The sequence below is a fragment of the Furipterus horrens genome, unplaced genomic scaffold (assembly GCF_987537825.1).
Source record: "Furipterus horrens unplaced genomic scaffold, mFurHor1.1.pri manual_scaffold_7, whole genome shotgun sequence".
Classification (NCBI taxonomy): Eukaryota; Metazoa; Chordata; class Mammalia; order Chiroptera; family Furipteridae; genus Furipterus; species Furipterus horrens.
In genome coordinates, this window is record NW_028327177.1 from 34,412,612 (window position 1) to 34,429,505 (window position 16,894).

General features: G+C 35.2%; 1 protein-coding gene across 2 annotated transcripts in view; it reads right to left on the reverse strand.

Moving 5' to 3' along the window:
* Nucleotides 1-16,894, reverse strand: part of SLC26A7 (solute carrier family 26 member 7) — a 72,714-nt gene that overhangs the window by 38,766 nt on the left and 17,054 nt on the right. For both annotated transcript variants that reach the window (XM_090282811.1, XM_090282810.1), the window contains exons 4-7: nt 11,033-11,197; nt 5,547-5,699; nt 3,107-3,189; nt 872-1,019 (exon numbers count right to left, since the gene is read on the reverse strand). In XM_090282811.1, coding sequence (XP_090138937.1) covers nt 872-1,019; nt 3,107-3,189; nt 5,547-5,699; nt 11,033-11,197 — 549 coding nt within the window. The remainder of the gene's footprint in view (nt 1-871; nt 1,020-3,106; nt 3,190-5,546; nt 5,700-11,032; nt 11,198-16,894) is intronic.

Genomic DNA, 16,894 nt, shown 5'->3' on the forward strand with positions numbered 1-16,894 from the left:
ATGGGTTTACGGAAAAGCATGGCAGCAAGTGTGGCTAGAACAGAATAAAGAGAAATATGAGATCAGAGGAAAAAAGGGATGGTGGCAGGTCACCTAGATCCTTGTAAACCTTAGTGAACAGATTCTTAACCTGAGTACGAGGGTATGTCTCAGGAAGTTCTGACATGAGAAAATATATGGCCTGGGCTGTCCACTGGGGAAACCCTCATTCCTAGACCAGTCTCTGGTACATAAGTAGGGTTCAACACATATCTGATGAATGAATGTATCTGTTTTTATGCTGATGACAAAACTGGGACACAGAAGTAATTAAGGGTACGTAGTGTTGGAGTGACGTATAGACATAGGTGATTTGGCATTTGTAACCAGTATTCTGCGGCTGTCTCAGCAGACCCTGCAGGAATGAAGTGCCATGGGGCTTAAACAAGACATTGAAAGAAATAAATTTAAAAAATATAAAAATATGATCAACCTTATCTTTATCCTTCAGCATTCTATAAATACATACTCACATCTTTTAGTTTTTTACTAAGAAAAGTTATACTAGTATTATTTGTATTTTGAAATTCATAATTTTTAAAAGTACTCAATAATAATATATTTAACTTCTCTCCTAAAAACAACTTTAAACAAAAATCAAGATGTTATTCTTTCTAAAAATAAAATAAAATTATAAACCAGCCCATGGAGGACAGATTTTACAGCTTTGTGTAAATGATTTCGAGATTTTTTTTTTCTCTTGTTTTGTCCTACCTATTCTTGTTACACACTTAGGAAAGTTATATTTTTCATAAGTTCAACATGTGCAGGATCTGGCAGTACACAGTACAATGATACAATAGCTGTGAAGAGGGGCCAGGGTATACGCCACCTGGTTGTCATCAACTGAATATTTGAATTTTTTGGCAGATCCCTGAGCAAGAGCCAATGAGGCCGCATAGCCTACAAGGGACACTCCAAACGCTTCGGTGATTACTGCAGAGAGAACATTCATTGAGGGAGCTTCAGGTGAAGGAATTCTGTGGAAAGAAATACAAAAGTGAAGTCGTCAAGTTTCACATGGTTTCTGTAACAACTTGCAATGAATTCAACTGTGGCAATGATCCTGAAGTTTACACAGAATAGTAAAGTACCCATGAGAAAGCCAAGGAGCCTTGTCCTTAGAAGCCCTTTGTTTTCAACATTATTTAACAGAAAAACAAGATCACAAGAAGCTCCCCAGGAACAAATCTATGCATGTGTCATTTGCATCCAGACTCACCACTGGACCCAACTCGACAAAAATGTTCTGCATCAGGGCAGAAGCACATTTGGCGCATTCTTTCATGTGACCCTTTCCCAATATTTCTTTGCCTGGCATTAGAGACTGTATTCCCTACCTTGAACACTGTAGTGTTGTATGAGAACACCAGTTTACTTTGAGCTGCAATTCTTAAGTCAATCCTTAAATTTACCATTGAGTTCATAATCTTAATTATATCTTTAACCCAGTCCTTTCATAGCACACTTAACTATGCATCACATATCGTAGGAGTCATGTGTACAAAGGCTCCATCCACCCTCTGTTTCAAAATACAGGAGCACAGTTCACTCTTTCTCAGTTTTGAAGAACTATTTAAAATATTTCTTCAACTAATACCTGACTATTGTCTTTCTCTCTTTTGAAAACCACTTGCGCCAAACAAAGCATCATCATTTATTTATTCCCAATGATTCTTTGGGATACTTATCTCTCCTCAAAAATAAAAATCCTCTGGGGCAGAGGAAGAAAAAAAGGAAAGGGAACTCATGTTGATTTAATACCTAATACGTAAGTAGCATTCTCAGCCCTTCCATATTAACTGTATGGAGAAGAAACCATTTGAGAATGGTTAAGGAATGTACCTAAATCACAATGAATGGTACAGTTGAGATTCAGTCTCAGCTCCATCTAATATCAATGCCACACTCTTTCATTGATTTCTTAAGAGGCTGGATCTGGAAAGTTCACTCAAAATAAGGGGAGAATTGGAGTGGATGAAGAAGAGGCATAACTTTTTTACCCACTTGTTAAAGTTTATCCCCAAAACAAATTGACTTGTAGCATTGCAGGCCCTAAAATATATGCTACACAAAATCCTAACATTTCAAAGTATAAGAATTGTTTCATAAAAATCGAGCCTGCCTGATTATTAATAACAATAAACTGACCTAGAAAGAAACAATAAACTGACTTTTCAAGGTGGAAAAGTAGATAACTTTTTAGAAAAACCAAATTGACTCAGATAATCACCATTAATCTATAACTGCATAAAGGTTAAAGTTAGGATTTCTTTAAATTACCTTTTTAATCTCTGAAATTTTTCTTTTGTCCCTCTATTTTAATGTAGTTAGAAACTAAAATTTGGGACAAGAAGATAAAAAAATAGACGACTCAACAACTAACTTTGTCCTCAAATTATAAATATTAGTGTGTATATAGTCCATTAAAAGGAAATAACCGATAAGACATGCTTCTCTTCCTAAAGATGCTTTTGTTGTCTTTCACGCTGTATTTGGAACAAACTTTTGCCCTTTTAGGGTGAACATTTCTTGTTGTTAACCTTCTTCTTAGTTCAGAGGAAAGCTTTAAGACAGTAAGAAAACCATGCCCTCTTCTCTACTCTACCCTTTTTCTCACCTTACACCATCCAGTCCTATGGGTTTGCTATTTCAAACAATGCTTGTGTATTTCTACTCTGTTTTAAGCAAAATAAAAATAGTGATAAGAATATGTACTTGGAATGGGGAAGACTAAATCTCAGAGCATGACTCTAATTTGGAAATTCTATGGTCTCCATTTTTTAAAAATGATATACTTGTAAATAATTTCCAAATCTTTTACCTGAAGCAATGCTATATAAAATATTTATCTACTTTTCTAGTTATACATAAACAGTCTAAGAATTCAGTCTTTCTCTATATGTGCATTTTTTAATCACTTAAAAATGGAAATTAATTGGAAATTTGTCCCTTACAGGTCCTTTGAAAGAAATAAAATTCATACTACCTACCTCCAGTCCCTTCCTCCAACAAAAGCAAACTAATAAACATACAAAGAGAAAGGTAAGAAAAAAGACTACATTACCCTTTTGGAATATGACCAACTACTTCTAATCCATATGTGTTTTCCATATTGGCATAATAGCAAGCAAGTGATGCAGCAATAATCTGTGTGGTTCATTTGAAAAAAAGTTATTAGTAGCTTTTAAAACACCTTCTTGAAAACTATTTTTAGAAGTAAACACTGTCCACATGTCCCATGATTGTCATGAGTAATGAAGCAGTTGTTCAGATTTTTTTAAGTTACGAAATTTTGAAATTCAAAGTATCCTTCTGAGATCTGAGAGCACTTAATCTGCAGTTTCAAAAAATAAATGGCATTACAATAATATATCTTTTAAATGTTCTACCCTACGTCAACCCAATTATGTCTAATTTGTAAGGGGAGCAAAACACATACTCTAGGAATATGTGTGTATCTGTGTGTGTCAAGATACGACAATCCAACATTAACATTTGTTTCTTGTGACATGCAGGGATGCTTTTTAAAATAGCATGTTTTGAGATATTGTATAATATTCCTAATATAGACTAAAAGTCAATAATTACTTATAGTCTGAGTATTTTTAAATGTTGAGCTTTTACTATTTCTTGAAGTAAAACATGCTTCCTGGAGTCTCAGGTGCCCTGTACTGTTTTATTATATATATAATAGATGATATAGGATATGACAGGAGAGGTCACATGTTCTCTGCCTGTATCCGTAATCACCTTTAAATGTATATTCAGAACCTAGTTTAGCCTTTGTTTTAGCAGCCCTGCTACCCTAAATTTTTGCATCTATTTTCACAATTACCTTTCATCCTTCTAATAATTTTAATAGACACTAGAAATTTCATATCATTATGGTATCACCTTAGTAACAGTTTAGAATTGTTTATATACCACTTTTTTCTGTTAAAAAGAGACACACCAATTATCTAAAGTAAAAATTTACCATATTTATCATCAGAAAAATAGTAGCAAAAGCACACTAGTAAAATAAGGACTATTTAATAATTAATGATCAATAATATTATTCTGTAAAATTTTTTTTTTAATCATTTTCCCTTGTAGATGGGATAGAGCTGGAGTAGAAAGGAGCAGGCCAGGAGTAGAAAGAGGATGGCTCTCCCCATGGTGACATATTTTGGCAGAACTGAAAGGAGCAAGAGAATTCTCTACTCCAATTTCTCTTTCAAGGTAATCACTAATGTGTTATAGTCAATATAAAAAAGCATAACCTGCTTTATTTAACATTTTGAACTACAACTTTTAAGTATTTGGGCCTGTATTTCCCTTGGGCCTTGCAAATATTAGACAAGAGTGCATATGCAACCCTTTTATTACTAGCTCAAAAGCCTTCTTCAGTAAGGTTAATTTCAATTCTTGGATTCATGAAACTTATGTAATAATGCTTCCCAAGATATAATAAGTATGTCTTAATACCCACAGGACTTTGAAATAAAATGTTTCACAGTTATTGCTGTGAATATTACCAATAATCATAGTACTGTCCACTTTTATGGATTATTTGATATAGACACACATACATTATATAGATAACATCTGTTACATGTATCTCCACAAATTATCAAAGTATAGAATCATACAAGGTCTAGCTATGGAAAGAAGCCATCCATCTTAATTCTACAGGAATGTATCATATCCTTCTGAGACAGTTTTTAATGTGCTAACTTTAATATTTACATAAACTTAGACCATTTTAATAGTATAAAGGGATATTTCAATAAGTGAAATTATTATAGATACCACTTAACATATACATGTATAACTAACCCAAAGACCAAAAAAACTGAAACCAAAAATATGTTTGTGTTAATATTTCTTTTTCAACTTAATGCCGTTAGTGAAGAGTTCCCAGGAGAGGCTCCTAAGATTGCAAAATGTATTTTTTCTAGTGTCATAAATCTTAGGAGCAAAGTATAATATTTTGTTTTGCCAAGTATAACAACTAATATCTTAGAGAACAGCCCTGGCCAGTGAAAAATCACAAGTAGCCTTTTATTAAAGCAAAATTAGGTTAGTTTAAAAAGTTTAGTAAATCCACCAATCATTAATGGACACTTGTCAATTGATAATATTTCTACGTATAATATATAAATGCCACATCCATAGAATGTGGTATCACTTTTTGCTTTAGGAAGAATCATCACAGAATTTTTTGTGTCTCACTCTTAGAAATGGCTCCTTATTCAAATTCAAAATCTTAGGCTATATATTATTCTATTTATGTAAAAACTGACAATAAATGCTGTATTAATTGAAAACATGTCTCCTCAAATTATTGACTCAAAATTTTACCTGTTCTTACATTAATGTATAGCCATGCAACTTAAATATACTTTAATGAGAGACAGGAATAGCTGTGGGTTACTATAGACAATAAAATGAACCTCTGCAGGTTACCCCAACAACTGGCAAACATTGTAGGGCAAAATGCTAAATGTTGATTTCATACTTACCAAAACTAAATCAACAGGAAGAACAACTTTAATTTTCCTTTTAAACTGTTCGTTCAACTCTTTAACCAAAACAAGCACCACGATGCTCAGCAACGATAAGAGCAGTGCTTCCAGTTGAACAGACTTGATGTTTTTGAAGACATATATGTAGATCTACGATAAGAAACAATACAAAGAAAATGTAGGGTCACCCACAATATAGCATTTGTCCTCAAATGAACTCAGTGATGACTTACAAAGACATCTTAATGGTTATAGAATGGAAAGGTGGGGTATTGATAGGTGGTCAGTGCAAAGCTTTAATTCATTTACATATACAAAATTGCTTTGCCCTTGATGCTTCCAACAAACTCAGGGTTGCCTCTTTCTATATAAAAATACTATGAGTGACTTCTCTTTCCCAGCCACTTCAATGAGCAGAGATGCTAAAACTTGGTTACATGTAGATTTATTGTTAAGTGCAGTAAGGGAACTTCATAGGCTCCCTTGAACCCCACCACTCTTTCTCAAACTCTGCAATCAAACACATGGACAAGTAACACATAAAGAAGTTAAGTACTGGTATTTAACTGATACCAGTTATTTGACTTAATGTAAAATATTACTATAGTATTTTAGTTATCTGAGATGCAGGCAATATTTTTCCTTCGTGTCACTTTATGTGATGAGTGATAATTGTTCACAAAATTGCTACAGAAAATGAAGGAAAGGATTCCATTCTCATATTTACTCCTTACTCAAAGCCCAGGATAAAAAATCAAAGTTGATATATATTCGACATGGGATGGGATTAGAGATGTCAAGAAAATTCTGTTCAAATACATAGTTTTCTGATGGTTTACCGTGATCCAAAGATAAAATTGACAGTGCCATTCAGATGATTTGTCAGAAAACAAAAACCCAAACATTTTAAAGAACCTAGAGGATCATTCTTTTCATTTTACCAAGGCATTAAAAGTATACCATGAATAGGCAAAACTCCCAAACCATACCAAATTTGCTACAATGTGCATTTTGAGAACATGTATTTGCAGTAACAAAAATAACCACCCCAGAATAAAAAAGAATGAGGAACCCCTCCCCCCCCGGGGGGTTTCAGGATTAAAGTACAATTTAGAAAGCAAAGCACAAGATGCTACAGAAGAACAAGGGGGTGGGTCAAGGTGTGTTACAATCAGCATGAAGAACACAGTAGAAAAGCAAACTAATAGAGAGAGTTATCCCCATAACCATCATGTGGTCCCACATAAAGAGGTCACAGTTAGAGCAGGCTAGGAGGAAATGGTCGCATCTGGAGATAGAGATGGGGAAGAAGACACACACGCGCCCACACACACACGCTCATATAATATAGGTCTAGGAATCTTAAGCACACATTAAAATTTCTCATTTCTAGTATAAATCCAGTCATCTGAATATGCTATCACACATTAAGGTCCAGTAGATAAAAATTCTGATTGAGGATCATCATTCACTTCCCATTTCTCAGAGAAACAAAGATAGTTTATATCTGTATGGATAAATTAGTAAGCTATTTCATCAGAACTGACCAATCTGTTTAATAAAATTAGAGTTCAGCTCAATTTGAGACTATACTGGTTCTTTAAATTGACTACTTAACTTGACATAAAATTAAAAATTTGATATGTATAAACAAACACATTTTGAGATATTTCAAAGAATGAAAATGATTTATTCATAGTACATATATTGCTTGTTATTAATTATTTTCTTTAGAGGGGAGACTTTCTTGAAGCACTTAATGAACATTTACACACATACACATACACACATACAATTTATTTATATGATGTTTTTATTTTATTCTTTTTCACTGACAGATTTTCAACTCCTAAATTAGTGTTGGGAAAATAGTAGGTATTCCATAAGTATTGTTCAATGAACAGATACCTTGATCTAACATAGTAATAGTAACAATACATTTGTAAATAGGAGTAGATTTCATCCTGAATAAGCAGAATGACATGGAGAGGACGGACCAGATTATTTTTTTCCCCTCTATCAGTACATAGGCTATATAACATTAAGGGGATTTGTAGTTATTATTTATTCATGCATTCAACATGTTTATGCAGGTTCTATTATGTGCAATGCATTAAGCTAAATATTAAAGCTGTTTTTTGAGTAAATTTCAAATAATCCATCTTTAATATAGTCTATCATCAAAAGTATATATAAACATCTGATCCAATATATAACTGAAGAAGAATATGCAACACTTCAAAGTTTATTAAGAAAAATAATTTTAAGAGAAAGATTGTTTCATTAGAAGTATATGAATTCAGAGATAAAACTTGAAGAATGAGGGAAAACATAAAACATTATATGTGAAGGGATTTAGAAAGGCCATATAAAATGAATTAGGCCAGATCGTATCTACTTTTCTTGGGAATATAAACTTTCTTTGTATATCAAAAGCCCAAGAATTCTGGGTTAAACATCTAAGGACCAGCAAAAAGCATTAAACAGGTTTAACACTTCTGAGAGAACCTACTCACCTTAGGAAACTGGTTAATTATTTTCAGTTAGAATCAAAAAAGTGGCCTAACCATCTGAGTTTAGCTGGCTTTAGTGGCATGTACTAATCTGCATGCCACACATAGAAAAGAAAGTACTTTGCCATGTCAGCTTGTTAAGATCTATGGGAAATCTGTTCTATAATCTGACAGGGCAGAAATGAGAACATACCACTACCTGTATCTGATTCAGGTTGTCCCCTAAAGAAGTTCCACTGATGCAAGAACACCTGCCATTTCAGAGCAACCGAAGAGCTGGAGATTTTAGCTATTTGAACTAGAGAATTAAATTATTTTGGTAACACAGAACCAGGCGTCTCCCAGAAGGAAGACACTGTAGAAACCATCCAAGTTTTAGGAGATAAGAGACCCCAACCTATGTGACCTAAGAACATAATAAAGGTAGAAGGCTGTTTTCTTATAAATTTGATAGCAAAGATTGCTTTTACTAGAATTAATAAATGAAAATTTTGATTGGACAACCCTGAATTATTTTAAGAAAAATGAGTGTTCTAGCTAGGTAATTAGGAGTGGTGACTGGTTCATTGTGCAAGTCTCAAATGTCTTGACATTAATTTATGTTCCAAGAAATATACGTAACATATTATTTTTTTCTCATCTGTCTGAGTAGCTTTCAAAAAAAGTATAACAGTTGTGAAACCTCAGAAGCAGGAAGCACAAAGAGTGAAATCCCAATGCATTAATTCACTCTCCTCTAGGTTCTCTGACCTCAGGATCACAGCCTTTAGCTTGTCTTCTGTTCTATACCTCTGTGCTGAGCTCAGATCTGCTAGTTCGCACTCCACCTAAATGACCCAGAGCAAGTTCACATTTACATGATCATCATCAGATTCTACGCCAAAGCTCACTTTCCAAGTGTCCCAGTGTAGCCTATGCATGATACAAAATGTATTTCTTAATCTAATGGTCAGATCACTGCAACTTTTGATACTGAAATATCAGCATTTATTTTGAAACCTTGTCAAAGAACTAAAGCACCATTCCAACCTAACAGAACAGGCCTCTGTGACTTTGAAAAGCAAGAGCAACTTTTCTTCATTTTCCATGAACACAAAGCATAGCAACTTCCAGTAGCTGAATAATGTGAATTTAAAGTCAGCCATCTAAAAATATTTCTAAACCTGGTTCCATTTCAGAGTAAAAAGTTACAAAAGGCTCTCAAAAGCCACACAGCATTTGACCTTCAGGGCAAAGATAAGGTAGCTTGCAGTTTACCTCAAAAGAAAACAAAAAGTTTAAAAAATCCTACACAAAACACTTAAATGTAGCATTCTATGTACCAGAAAAACAAACAAAGACTAAATTCCGGTTCCATATCACACTGCCGTGCTTCTTTTAACACAACCAGTGAAAGGAGGAATGATTATTATTTGTGTGTGATTATTATACATGTGAATATATCTGCAGAGAACCAATTTGTAACCCATTCATATTTCCTGATACTGCGCATGTGCATATGAGCACACTTTGCCAGCCAGAAGGTCAAGGCACAATCTGGTGCTGATTTGGTTCTGTTTTGTAGGCCTGGAATCATCAAGTCTTTGGTCTGCTTTTGTTTGATCTAGAACTTGGAACTATGTTGCTTCCAGAACCAGTTTCAGTGTTCTTGTTTTATTAGGTAAGTATATTATTGTAGTTCCATATATTCAACCATTGAAATAAAAAAAATAAAAATAGGAATATTCTTATTATAAAACATTAATGTTATTTATATACATTGTATGCAAATTATATATATGCAATGTAGTATATAACATTACATTAAAGAAGATCTGAATACGCCATTCTTAAAATATGCTTCTTTGACAGAAGGATTATTTTAAGATCATTATTTTGAAAAAAGCAGACATAGTAAGTTTTGAAAACAGAGTATAAATTACCCTTTTTAAGGGATATTTATAGTTATAAAAGAAATCTCCATTTGCGGGGTGTTTCTCTCTCTGTACCAAAAAGACTAGGATGACTCAAAGATCACAAGACACTCTGATCAATAGGAGGGCACCAACGTAAATATGCACAACAACCTTATCCTTGTTTACTGCACTTTTCCTGGTCACATTCCAGAAACTTGCCTACCCCATACCCTTCTTTCTTTGCTTTAGGTGAAGAGAGTATTTAAGCCCAAGTTCTAGCCACTTCTATTGAGTTGCTCATGCCTGAGCTTCTCCCATGTATATATCAGATACATGTTAATAAACTTATGTTTTTCTCTTGTTTATCAGTTTTCTGTTCGAGTGGCCATAGCTGAGAACCTAGAATAATAGACGGAAAATATTTTTTTCCTCCTCTACAACATAAAATTAAATATGAAATTTGGTAGCCTTCAAGTTTGTTAACAAGACATTCACTATCATTTAAAGATCCCGTAGAATGACTTCCTGAAAAGTCATAGATTTTAGGCCTGCTTCCATTAGACCAAGAACAACAGACTACTATGAGCATAATATATTGAAGCTGGCCACATGTTCCTCTCTCAGATTTAAGAGTCTTCTAATAACTGATTATCTGCTATTGGGGCTAAAGCCACCAATTTTGACCAGGCCTGTGATTTGATCCATACCAGGGTTCACAATACTGAAAGAATGTGGTTGAGTGTATTCCTGTTAAACTTGGCCATGATCCCAGTACATGGCTTCCATTAGAAGCTGGCAACGTATCTGACTCACAAAAAGATTTGCTATTTTTTTTCTAATCAAGCTCTCAAATTATATCAATTAAATTATTTATTATAAAAAGTTGTTTCCAAAATTAATAAACAATGTTCATTAAATAGTTTACTATCCTAAATCACACTTAAAATATCCTGCAAGATTATATTTAAATCGAAGTTGCTTTAATATAGAAATATCTCAATATTATTATTGACCAAATTCTATTTTGTGAAATACACACCCAAAATGTGTGAACAAAGACATATGGAAAACTTACATAAAAGAATCCAAGTGGTCCAGATATATAGGGTATTTTCATTCCCAACAGATACTTCACTTGTGAGGTCACAACATGTGTGGCAGCCCCAGTTGTCATCGCACTGATCACGGGCTCCGTAAGCAGGAATGTAGCACTGCCCAGTTGTAGCACATACATGGCCACCTAAGAGAACAAAGAAAAATAAAATTCCCCAAGGTTGTTAGACAGATTAATATCCAACACATTTTCATTTCACACAGAGAGAATGAATGTAAAATGGGTTTCCACAACTTTATATATTCAATATCTTGAGTTTTCTTCAGAACAGTACCAAGGTCCAAGACTGTAAATGTTGTTAGGAATAATGAAAGGGTTTCAATTAAAATTAACATGCTGTTTTTTTCTGAATGCTTACTTTTATTTTTCTTCTCTCTTTTAAATCATTCATGTTACCAAAAAAAAAAAAAAAAAAAAAAAGCTCAAATCAGTTAATATATGGGGCTCTGTGGAGAAAAATCAAATTCTCATTTGATTTTTTTTTATAATGTTTTTTATTGATTATATTGTTACAACAGTTCCAATTTTCTCCCCCTTGTTCCCCTCCACCCAGCACCCCCCTCCCCCAGCAATCCCCCCCAAGTCCATACCCCTGGTTCATAAAAATTAACTATCCCCCCCCTCTCAAATATTAGGACCCTTTGTAATCTTGTAAAGGACAATGGGCGAAGGTCTCAAGCTCCTCTAGCTGCTTCAAGCTGGACATGGTCGTCGTCCTACCTACCCTTGGGTCCAGAAAACCCTAATAAGAGTGGGGGTGTGGAGGGGAGGGTGGCCTTCCCACATGGGGAAGGATCGTGCAGACTCCAGGTCGGTTGGCTGTCTCCGGTCAACGGCGTGCTTGGTTTAACAGGCTGGTGTCCTTGTTGTGTTCTGGGGGTAACAGATTTGGCGAAAAGGGTTAAAAGACATCATTCAATCCATAACTACTAGATGACAGAAGGCAGGGATTAATTTTTCAATGTTCCATATTAGGGAAAGAAAAAAAAAAAAAAAAAGAAAAAGGCTTCTTTGTAAGAAGGTGTGCTAGGCACATCTCGCCTGTCCAAAACCCTTTTGCCCATTATACTTAGTTTGGGCTGAGGTAAATAGTTTAGGTTTTTCCCCCTCTTAGACCTCTGGGCCTTTTCTGTCCAAGCCATTAGGATAGAAAAGAGAAACCCGTTTTAAAGTGAAGTCCACAGACCACCCCGTTCTTCCCCAACCCAGCCATTTAGTTCAGCCAAACCGTTGAGTCTCAGGAGGCAGCGCTGCAGAGAGGATTAAGTGAGGCTTATGCGTACAGATAATCACTCAGGTAATGCGATCATAGGCTTATGTCCTCTGGTTCAATTTTGCTCATTTGTTTGTGTTGTTCATTAGTTTCCTGTAATAGGTGACAGCATAAGGTATTTTTCTTTTGTTGCCTGGCTTATTTCACTAAGCATAATTTTCTCTAGTTCCATCCATGTTGTTGCAAATGGTAGAAGTTCCTTCTTTCTTTCTGCTACATAGAATTCCATTGTGTAAATGTACCACAGTTTTTTGATCCACTCATCTACAGATGGGCATTTAGGTTGTTTCCAGCACTTGGCTATTGTAAATAGTGCTGCTATGAACATTGGAGTGCATAGGTTCTTTTGAATTGGTGTTTCGGGATTTTTTGGATATAATCCTAGCAATGGAATTGCTGGTTCAAAAGGCAGTTCCATTTTTAGTTTTTTAAGGAAATTCCAAACTGTTTTCCACAGTGGCTGCACCAATCTGCATTCCCACCAGCAATGCACCAGGGTTCCCGTTTCTCCGCATCCTCTCCAGCACAAGTTGTTTGTTGATTTGTTGATGATTGCCATTTTGACTGGTGTGAGGTGGTATCTCATTGTGGTTTTAATTTGCATCTCTCTGATGGCTAGTGATGTTGAGCATACTTTCATATGTCTATGGGCCCTCTGTATGTCTTCTTTGGAGAAGTGTTTGTTCAGGTCCTTTGCCCATTTTTTAATTGGGTTGTCTGTCTTCTTGGTGTTGAGTCGTATGAGTTCTTTATATATTTTGGAGATCAATCCCTTGTCTGAGATGTCATTGGCGAATATATTTTCCCATATGGTTGGTTTCCTTTGCATCTTGCTGATGTTTTCTTTAGCTGAGCAGAAACTTTTTAGTTTGATGTAGTCCCATTTGTTTATTCTTTCCTTTATTTCCCTTGCCTTAGGAGATATATCAGTGAAAATGTTGCTACGTGGGATATCTGAGATTTTCCTGCCTATTTTTTCCTCTAGGACTTTTATGGTGTCACGGCTTACATTTAAGTCTTTGATCCATTTTGAGTTTATTCTGGTGTATGGTGTGAGCTGGTGGTCTAGTTTCATTTTTTTGCATGTCCCTGTCCAGTTTTCCCAACACCATTTGTTGAAGAGGCTCTTTTCACTCCATTTGATGTTCTTTCCCCCTTTGTCAAATATTAGTTGACCATATGAACCTGGGCTTATTTCTGGGCTCTCTATTCTGTTCCATTGATCTATATGTCTGTTTTTATGCCAGTACCAGACTGTTTTGATTACCGTGGCCTTCTCATTTGATTTTTGGGAAAAGAAAATAATACCTTAAAAACACTTTCCAAAACGTTTAAAGTGGGATACCTTTTCCAGTGACTACTGAATTCTTTTAATTCCCAAAACTTTTGTCTTTTTTTCCCATAAATAAGTTTCAGTCTGACTTTCTCCACTCGTTTAAGATAATGTGCTACTCTAATAAGTACAGCTTTCAGTTGGCCCTGACCGTCTCCTGCCACTCTACCCTATTCCTGCTCCTGAGTCCTACCTTTGTTTCTCACCTGTTACCACCACCCCCACCCCGGGCAGGTGACTTTCATCATACCCACCAAGAGCTAAGTAAGACTTTGTGTGTGTTGGGGTACTTAAGTTTGGACATAATATTTCCCCTGTGGGGTTGGGGGGCAATTTGTAACACTTCTGTATAAATTTTATGTAACCCACTGCAATGGAAAAGTGTTCAAGATGAATTCCAGGAAATAATGAGTTAGCTTCATAAATAAGCATTTTCTACCACAATTTGAATTCTCCTGTTTCCAGCATCTTGATCTTGGTCCCAGAACCAGAATAAGTCAAAAGAGGACCCTCCCCTGAGGCTAAGTGAATGGATATGAAAGAGATATCTCTTACTCAGGACAGTGAAAAATATTCCATTATGAATGCGAATCACAGTAGCGGGGGCAGGGGGGCGCACACATTTGTGATTGTGAAATGCAGCCACTTTGAAAATTGGAATTTGCTGGAAATCTGCCAGCCATCACCACGGGGTTTGGCTGTATCCTTTCTCCCACACTCTTTAATCTGGTCTTGACTTGTCCGGCTAGGGTGGTGGGGCAGCTGGCTCAGGTCTGTTCTTTTGCTGGATGAGCACTACAGCTTCAGCTACAAATCACTTAATTTCACTGTTTCAATTTCAAGATAAAAGGAAACTTATACTGAAAAAAATCAAAAGGACATGATTGAGTACTTCATACCTAGTAGGCTTAAAACCTCAAAAACATGAAAGACAAAAAGCCGTTTCTTGAGTTCCTCCCAGGTTTTGAGAAATGGAAAAATATTATTTTGACTGGAGACTGTCAAGTAGCTCTAAAGGGCCAATATTAATAATAAGATATTGGACTTATTTGTATATGGAGAAGAGCAAAAGAGAAAGATGGTTAAAGGTACATGTTTTAAGAAACCCAAGAATTAATAGAAAAATCATTTTCCTTAAACATTTCCTTGCTACTCCTTGCATCATAATTCATTGCAACACCACTTTATAATCAGACAAAATCATCAACTGAGTAGAAGCCGTGCATTGAGTTCTGCTAGGCACGAGATGACAGGAAGAAGCAGTACACCCCCTTCTCACTATTAGCACAGCAATGATCAGCACTTTTGGCAGAAAGAGAGCTTTGAGGAGACAGCCCACTCTGACTGAACTGCGCAAACTCAGTTACAGAAACTACAAAAAATAAATACTGTTTTGAAATTAACATTAAATTACATTCATGAGTATCCACACTGGAAATGATATATAAAGTGGGTCATGTTGATATACCTTCTCAGGGTGTTAATTATAATATTTAGGTTGGTTCATAAAATTCTTGCTGGAAAATAAGATTAGTCATTAAGGAAATCAGAGGGAAGAAGAGCAATGAGATCTTCTATCAAGAGGTCACAGTGATAAAAATGAAAAGTATAAAGTGCTATCTGATACCACAAAAGCCTAAATTGTAAAAAATATTATTTATATCCTATGCCTTGTGACTTGGCCAAAAGTAATAATGCTCTGAAATCATATCAGAATGGAACTTTCTGGGTTCAAACCTGAAAACTTAAGTTCTGATCTTGGCTCCACTATGTCTTAGCCTTATGACTATAGAAAACCTATATAAAATTTTCTGACCCTCCTCATCATCATCTATGTCATTAGAGTGATGCTTGTGCCATCTTGTACAACTGTTGTAAGCTGAGTGTGAATTAACATATGAAAGAGCTTTGAAACCTGTATGTGATGCCCTAGGAACATCATGAGATTTCAGAAATACTTACCTGGAAAAAAAAAAAAAAAAAGACACAGCCACCCCCTTTGAACATGTAGAGAGGGTCATACCACATTTTTCAACTCTAGAAAATTTGAAAGAATTTATTAGTGCAGAAAGAACTGTATTTTAATAGTTTGCAGTGTAACAGCCCCCTTTTATTCGATATGTAATAAAGAAAATAATACGGATTGCCAATGTAGAAATCAGGCCATCGGTTTCTACCAACAGAGGAAGCCAAAGCAGCATCTTCTATTACTAACATTTTTTTTCTGAAGCTGTGTTTGCTTGTCAAAGTAGAAATTTCCTGAGGGAAATACCCAATCAATAAATGGTATAGATACAAAAGGAAAACACTGATCTTTTGGATTTATAGTCTGGTGGTTTTTACTCTGAAAACAAAACCAGTTAAGAAAAACATTGAACAGTTTTTTTTCCTAAGCATGTCTCTGCTAGTAAGTTAGTTCCAATTTATGACATTAACTCTCATAGGCCATGAAGAATAAATCTGAATATTGCTGAAGATGAACCCCACAGAGTTGGACTTTCATTTCAGCTAAATACAGCACACAAACAATCCAAATCTTTGGAACTGTGAAACCTGTTTGCTTATATGGGATTTTATGCATACATGGAATTTTGGAAAGTTTTATCTGCATACCAAGAAATCTTACCTTCACTTATTTTGAGAAGCAAACTTTTAGGAGTCCTTGTATAGACATCACCTTTTTACCTCCTGCCCTTATTTGTTTCCTAAATTCCAACACTTCCTTAGAGGAGTTAATGATTTGTCATGCCTGAGAAACAAGGGTCACCTAACCTGAAGTAATAGCCAACCACTTCCAGCTAACCACTAACTTCTAGTAGCAGCTTCTTTTTCATTTCCACAACCTAAATGTTATGAACAGAAGAATTCAGGAAAAGTACAGGCTATAGTAAGAATTCAACCATTTCAAATGTTGAAAATATAGGTATCTACCTTATAACAGAAGCCAGACAAGATAAAGTGTCCTCCTTTAAAACTTATCCAAGACTTAAAGTATTTTTTAATATTATACTTGTACACATTTTTGTGTTTTAAAAAGAAACCTTCCAAGCAAGGGATAAATCCCTGAAATGGAGAATTCTTAAGGTCAAGAAGCTTCCCTAAGACTTCATTTCTGATACGAACTATTGGGTACCTGAAGAATGATTGTGAGCATGTGAGATTTAACTGAAGTGAGATTTGTCTTCTGGGTGATAGTACTCTCCATAACCCAAGACAA